The sequence below is a fragment of the Panthera leo genome, chromosome A3 (genome assembly GCF_018350215.1).
Source record: "Panthera leo isolate Ple1 chromosome A3, P.leo_Ple1_pat1.1, whole genome shotgun sequence".
In the NCBI taxonomy this organism is placed as follows: Eukaryota; Metazoa; Chordata; class Mammalia; order Carnivora; family Felidae; genus Panthera; species Panthera leo.
The window spans coordinates 102,457,125-102,464,999 of NC_056681.1; the positions used below are offsets into that span (position 1 = coordinate 102,457,125).

Consider the following 7,875-nt stretch of genomic DNA (forward strand, 5'->3'; position numbering starts at 1 on the left):
AGCTGGGGAGGGGCAGAGAGAGAGAGACAGAAAGGAGACATAGAATCTGAAGCAGGCTTCAGGCTCTGAGCTGTCAGCACAGAGCCTGACGTGGGGGTCGAACCCATGAACCGTGAGATCATGACCTGAGCTGAAGTCACATGCTTAACTGACTGAGCCACCCAGGCACCCCAAGCACAGTAGGACTTCAACAGTGACGCCTTGGCACCCCTAACCTTGCTTTCTATAGCCATCAAAGAAGCACTAGGACTAGGATATTACTGTCTTCAAGCATGTCTAACTCTGTGAGCTTCTGGGAGAGCCACAAGAGGTGAAGGAAGATAGTAGAGAAGCCATGTCTATAAAATCAGAAGCCCTGAAGACTTTCTTCTGTATATCTCCCACAGAGAAACTCATTTTCAATGAATCCTACTGCATGTCCCCTCCTCCATAAAACAGAGCAGAGACGATACAAACAAAAACAAAAGCCTTAATATTTGTTTAAATTCCTAACAAAATGCATTCAATTTCCAGCAACAAAAATAAAAGTAAAACCAAACAAAGGGAGTCTGAGTAGAAGATGCCAGAGGTAAAAAGGATACATCTGAGAACAGCATATAATCAAATAAAAATATTTAGGTACTAACTTGCTGATGAACCTGCCTCACACCTGCGCCTACCTTCTCATCCCCACGGCAAGAGCATTCCTGAGACTTTATCTGGCTCTATAAGCCATCTCCTTGGGTTTCACACAATGCACTGAAGCAAAAAGTAAACATCCCTAACAGTGAAGACATATAACCATTTTGGTTGTGATGCTGTTTTCTTTTCCATAAAAACCAAATGTTTTCTTACCATCTGTTGACTTTGTGGTACCTGTTTAGGATTTGGACCCTGTAAGTTTCTGGCCTTGCCCCCAGTCCTGAGCACCATAGCAATGCAAAACCACCCCTGCTTCAGCCCCAACAGAGACATTTTTGCCAGTTTTGAATATTAGGATTCCCCCTAAGCTTTTATAGCCAGGCACTGCCCAGTCTATAGAGGAAGGTAAGTCAGTCAGGCAGGGATGTGGACAGAGCAAGAAGGAAATATATGTTCTCAACTATAAGTAGTTCTTCCTTCAGGGAAGGTATTCTCTTTGCTGAGGGCTTCCTGGAGAGACAGTTTAACAAAAGGGAATCTCCAGGCACATTCCCTGTATTCCAAGATTGCTGGGGGTTGGAATCAGTCCCTCCATGGAGTCCTCATCATACATCCTAAATTTGTATAACAGTAAAAAGTCCATTCCAAAGAAAAAATTTCGATAAGGCTATGCTACAACACCCTTCATTCCTGAAATTACAACTGTACACACCCCCCGCCCAAAGGCTCTATGGAAGTAGCCAGTGAGTTCCAAATGGCCTATTTTCAGTCTGCTCATTCAGCCTCTCTACCCTCTGACCACACCTCTTTCTAAAAACTATGTCCTCTGCTGGACACAGAACACCGCTGTCTCTGGATTGCCCTTTAAGACAGAGATGACTTTTCCTCATTATCGATCCTCCTCTTCCGTCTTTGGCAAATCTGTTTGGTCCCCGCCCCAGGAGAATTTTGGCAAGGAACGGAGGCTGCATCTCCGGGATGACTGCGCAGTGAGGAGAGGCCACGAGACGGTTCAGGTCAATGGGATGTAAGTTGAAGTCATCTGCACAACTTGTGGATTACGTCATCTAGAAGGGAGCTGCCGGTCTTCTCCTTTCCCGTGCCCCTCCCTACAGGCGAGGATGTGGATATGGATGTAGACATGATGCCAAGCTGGCATCGACCATGGGAGTGAAGGTAACTCTCTCAGGGTGAGCAGGGCAGAGAAGTGGGACGCAGGTTGAAGCCATCATGCAAAATCTGCATTCAACACACAACTGAAAACACATACTTCGGGGAACCTCAGGAAAGGTCTACATCAGACACCCTTCCTTCCGCCCTGGCCCGAGCTTGGCTCACTTCTGCAGCTCCTGCTTTGGGAACCCAGAGGTCTTTTCCAAAACCCCAGTTGATCTGAGCCTTCCGGTAGCTGAATCCGCAGGGTTTTCAACACACACAAGGATCCCTCCCGCGTCAACACCAGTCACGGTGAAATCCTCAGCGCAGAAAATTCGCAAGAGGACTCCAGCTGGAGGTCCGACGCCGGCTCAGCGGGGCCTTGCCCCGCCCCAGCTCTGCCCCGCGGCCCTGCGCGATTTGGGGGCGTCGGGCCGGGGCAGTGCGGGAGCGCGCGGCCGACGCCCCCCCCCGCCCCCCCCAGCCCCCCGGGCTGCAGGCACCAGCCATTGTCCACAGGCAGCGGCGGCCACGAATCCGATTTCGGGAACGGGAAGGCATGCAAAGCGGTGGGTTTAGACCTTTATGGATCCATTTTTTCTCTGCCCGGGGAACGACGCAGGGGAAGATATATGACCTTAAGACAAAAGCGCTGCTGCTAACGGGCCGTGGGAGGAGCGGGAGGGCGGGGAGGGGGAAGCGCTCACCCAATCTCCCGAAGGGCAGCCGGTTCCTCTCGCCCAGCATCAGGTTGAACCTGGGGTTGTCTCGCCTGAGCCTCTTCCAGTGGCCGGTGGCGAGCAGCAGCCGCGAGACCTCGGCGTAGACGCTGCTGTTCTCGTCGCGCACCACGAAGGTATACATGGCGAAGGGCCGTGCGCCCGGGCCGCCCGGGCAGCCTCCGCAAAGACCAGCCGGCCGAGGTGGCGGCTCAGCGCGGAACCCGCCCGGGCGCCCGCCGCGTCCCGGCCCCCGCCGCCACCGCCGCCGCGCCGGCTCCCCGCGCCACTAGGGTCCCGGCGGCGCTGCGCCCGGCGCCCGCGCGTCAGCCCGGAGGCCGCGCCCACCTGCCGGCGCGGCCCCGCCTCCGCCCCGTGATGCCGCGCGGCCGCCCCCGCCAGGGCCGGGGGGTGGGGGGCTCGTGCGCCCCGGCTCCGCAGCGCGTCTCGGACCCGGTTGGGGGTCGCCCGGGGGCTGGCGGGGGCGAGCGCGGCCTTGGCGCAGCGTGGGGACACCGGAGACTGGGCGCGTGCCCCTGAGTCCCGGGTCCCATCCAGGGGGCGGTACCGGCGGAGGATCCCTTTCTGCGCGCGTCGCTGCGGCTCTTCCACCCACTGTTGCGAAGGGACGTTTTATGGGTAAAATTGAAAAGTTCCAAGGCACAGTCCCAAGTCTGCGGAATGTAAATGGACAAGGCAACTCTAAAATTTATACAGAAATGCAAAGGTCCGAGAATAACTAAAGCAATCTTGAAGAAGAAAGTTGGAACACAACACTAGCAGATGTCAAGACCTATAAAAGTTACAGTATTTAAGTAAGTACAAAGCTGTGGTAATTAAGAGAGTACGGTTTGGGCACAGGAGAGACAAACAGACCAAAGGAACGCTATCTGTCTATTGATACATGTAGTCACTTGGTTCATAATAAAGGTTCAAAGGTTCCTTTGCAGTACAAAGGGAAAAAGGATGGACTTTTCAATAAATGAAGCTGGGTCAATGGATATACATTTGGAAAACAAAATTAATCTTGACTTCTGCCACTCACAAAAGCAGTTGCAGATTCATTGTGATCTGATGCATGTAGATGTGAAAGTAAAGCAAGAAAGCTTTTAAAAGAAAACGGGAGAAAATCTTAAAAAAGAGAGAAAATCTTATGATCTTATTCTAGGTAAAGATCTTAAAGAGAACATAAAAATCTTTAGGAGTAAAGGAAAAAACGGATGAATTGACAACCTTAAAAATAACTTTTATTTATCCAAAGACACCATCCAGAGAATCAAAAGGAAAGCCACAGAATAGGATATGATGTCTGGTGTGTGTGTGTGTGTGTGTGTGTGTGTGTGTGTGTGTATACATACCTATCGGACAGAGGACCCATATTTAGGATACACGAGGAATTACAAATTAATAATTTTAAAAACTGGGAAGCTGGTTAACAAAAAACTGAACTAGCTATTTTAAGGGACAATTCAATAGGTAAACTCTCAGCAAGAGAGATTTGTAGAAGTGTCCTACAAAGACACTTTATAACTAAAGAATATGTTGGGCTAAAAAGCAAGGCCACATCTAAAGTTGTAGGACAAGAGTACAAATGGAAGCCATATGTCTACATGTCTACCATATGTCTAAATATTTTAAAGTTATAAGCCATGCCAATAAGCTGCTAGGTAAAATGCCTATCTTCCCACCTTACAAATATATGTTGATAAGGATGACCTGAAAGGCCAAGATTTTTTAAATGCTCAGATTCATGGAAGTTCAATGCCAAAAGTAGGAAATACTGGAAGAGATGGCCCTGGCCTCTGACCATGGCCCACCCGTTTCTTACCTTCCTTGACTCCATCCTGCACCACGAAGGGCCATGCACACATGCATGGGGACGCTACATCCAGGAAATTCAGGCTCCATCCATTCACCCAGCACCTCCCACAAACAGCTACATTTTGGCCACTGCTTGGTCCTAGGGGTGCACAGCAATGCCATTGACCCTTGGGACAATAGACCCAGGGAAGAAGCCAGTGCAGGTTCAGGACAAGAGCTGGGCTATTTAGACAGTATTCTGGTTCTCAGGTACCTAGCATATTCTGGAAAGTGGGAGGGTAACCGTCTTTGGGTGGCCATATCCCTTTGACCCCACAAAAGTCTCATCCATAGGGAGGACATGGCTAGCCAGACTTGGAGCCTCTAAATCAAGGACTTTTCTTAGAAGGGCCTGAGGGTCATACTCCTAAGAAACAAGCTTCAAAATCCTCAACTACACTTTCCCCTCTCCCTTCTCTTTGTGTCCTATACTTGGACACCAAACAACTCAAAATTGTTTTTCACTCATCGTCTCTAACGTTACCACGCTCACTTCATGCTTTGGGTACTGCACCTGTCTTCTAGCTGCTCTTCTTGCTTCAGCCCCTTTCCCTCTCCAATCTTCCCTGAACATCATCACCGAATGAATCTTTCTGAAACACAGCATTCATCACATCTCTCCATGCATCACAGCCTGCAATGGCTCATTGAAGACAGCATTCTCAGTTTCAAAGTCACAGCCTTTTAATTAAGTCTCCCCATTGTATCTCTCTTACCACGTTTACCACACTACTTCAGCCAAAGTCTTTGAAATACCCTGATCATCATCAAGGTCAAGTGAAAGTGTGTTAGATGGAGTTTTAATGTGAAGTGTGCATTAACCCTTCCAAAGCTGATGAACCATGTACCAGATGGATCATAAAGTCCTTATTAATCAAAACCTTTAATTAGCTAGCATTTTCTGCCTCACAGTTGTGCTAAATAAAATAAGACTTACTATTTCTTTAGACTTAGGTCTTAGTTGCTCTTTAGCAAGGTAAGACTGGTTCCCTTTTCAATGGAAGCCTTTCAACACCCCTCCCTGAAGAGGCATGCCACTCATACCTTTCTGGTCTAGAAAACCTGCATTTAACACATTCTTGTTCCAGGCAGTGTTCAAGGCACAGAGGACATAAGACAAAGTCCCTGCCTTCACAGAGCTCTGTTCCCTGGGGAAGCTTACATTTTTTTCTGGATGCTAGTTAGAGGAATTTAACTAGAGGAGCAAATATTCCTACAGTTTCTAGAATTCTGAGTTGGGGTGACAGTTGTGGGGACAGGAATACCTTGTAGAAACACTCACATCTCAACATGTAGGAGGAAGCTGCTCATGTCCATGTGGCACTGGAGTCATTTTCTCCTCTATTTCCTGTTCTTCCTGGATGAATGCAGTAGCTCCCACACAGAGATAAAGGAAATAAGAAAAATAGAAAAATAACTCAGTGAGTTGCATTCAAAGGACATTGCAAAACCTAGAGTCACAGGCTGTCAGTGACCGTGAGGTGATGCCTGTGCCTCCCATCCAGAGGCCTCTGCTGGAGCACATACTCTCTTTTTGCCTGGGTCATGTTGCTACAGCATGATGTGTGCTCACAGTTTGCACATAGAGTAACGGGCCTGTGAATAACCGACTTAATTAAATAAAAATAAACTTAATCAAATAAAATATCAATAAATGTAAGAAAAATTTTCCCCTTCAATAAAACTATAATAACTAATGGTGCTAAGGAGGCAGGAATACTAGAGGCATTTGAGAGAGCGGAGACGCATCAGGGAAAATTTCTTAGAAGAAATGAGTTTTGAAATGGATCCACAATGGAAGGAAACTGAGTCCCATCTGTATTGACCAGAGGAAAGGCCAAAGGCTACATCTTCCTTACCCAGTTTATCCCTAAAGCTCACGTGCCCTGGGGTATCACTGAGGATAGCATCAAGGTTTTGCTAGTTCATTCCCTCACTTACATAACTCCTGAGTCTTATGAAATTCTCTTCCCCTCAGATATTCCTGGGAGGATGCTTTCCTTCTCATGCCAAGCCTCACCAAGCCTCCTCTGTGGTTCACCAGCCTGCAGTGCTCCTCAGGGTGAATCCTACCCTTCTTTGGGCTGTGTTGCCTGGTGTTCTCCCAAAGCTGGAAAGACCATGTAAGTGCCCCCTGATGGCTCTACTGAAAGGGAAAGACTACCTCTTCATAGAGCTCCCAGCCCTAGAGTAGAGCAAAGGAGTGACTCTTCTGTTTTCTCAGCGACCCTACTGAAATTCTCATTTCACTTCCAAGCCTCTGCTCCAAAAACCAGGCCCCTGCTCCTCCAGGCAGATCACTTGCCAGCCTGTCTAGATTACTGGTTGCAGCCCAGCTGAAACAACCTTGGGTAGATCCAGCTTGGGTAGATTCCTAAGAAATAAATTGCTGTGTGTAAAATGGTAAATTTATGTTTAACTTCTTAAGACACTGCCAAACTGTTTTCCAAAGGAAACCTACCATTTTACATTCCCACCTGCAATGCACAAGGATCTCAGTTTCTCTGCATCCTTGACAACACTTGATATTATCTTTTTTATTATAGCCATTAAGCTGTCTATGTAGTGGTGTCTCATGCCTTTAATTTGCATTTCTCTGATGATTATGTTGTTGTTGAGCATCTTTTTACTTGCCTTGTACGTACTTTCTTTGGTGAAAAGTTTATTGAATCTATTTAAGTCTATTTAAGTCTATTAAATCTTATGCCCACTTTTAACTGGGTTGTCTTCTTATGTTGACTTGTAAGAATTCTTTTTTTTTCCCCCAAACAGAAGGTCTCACATATGTATTGTTGAACTAACCTACTGGTGCAGAAGCATGTAAGAGAGAAAAATCATTTCCCCGATAAAACATATCCATTGTTCAAGTAGTAGTGATGTTTACAGAGTGATACGATCTGAGGGCGTAACCTTCATGCAGCATAAATATGTCTGCCACCTCACGTGTGATCCCTTATAGACCCAGCTTGGTTCTTCTCCAATGCCTCCTCTTGGAGTTGTACCTGATTTGATTGCCAATTTTCATCTGAATCCATGAGGAGTGGGATGATTTTGCTTTTGTTTCTTGGCCAGGAATCGCTTGATCCTGAACATCTTGTGAGATGACATGGCAAAGAACGGTCAACCGCACACAGCACAATGGCTGAGAAAAGGAGAGAGAAGTAAGAATTCTTTTTTTTTTTTTAATGTTCATTTATTTATTTGGCGGGGGTTGGTGCAGGGAGAGAGGGAATCACAAGAAGGCTCCACACTGTCAGCACAGAACCCTATGTGGAGCATGAACCCACGAACCATGAGATCATGACCTGAGCTGAAATCAAGAGTTGGACATGTAACCAACTGAGCCACCCAGACACCCCAAGAATTCTTTCGCCAGATATATGATTGGTAAATATTTCTCTCAGACTGTGGCTTATCTTTTCAATTTTAATGATGTCTTTTGTAGTGCAAAAGTTTTAAATTTCCATGAATTCTAATTTCCTGATTTTTTTTCCTTTTATGGATTTTAAAGCTATACATT

General features: G+C 46.9%; 1 protein-coding gene and 1 pseudogene across 2 annotated transcripts in view; both read right to left on the bottom strand.

Moving 5' to 3' along the window:
- TTL (tubulin tyrosine ligase) overlaps positions 1-2,699 on the bottom strand; it is a 37,919-nt gene extending 35,220 nt beyond the window's left edge. For both annotated transcript variants that reach the window (XM_042933032.1, XM_042933033.1), the window contains exon 1: positions 2,484-2,699. In XM_042933032.1, coding sequence (XP_042788966.1) covers positions 2,484-2,640 — 157 coding nt within the window. In that variant the 5' untranslated portion in view covers positions 2,641-2,699. The remainder of the gene's footprint in view (positions 1-2,483) is intronic.
- Positions 2,700-7,308: 4,609 nt separating this feature from the next.
- On the bottom strand, positions 7,309-7,463 carry LOC122215093 (annotated as a pseudogene).
- Between the last annotated feature and the right edge of the window lie 412 nt (positions 7,464-7,875).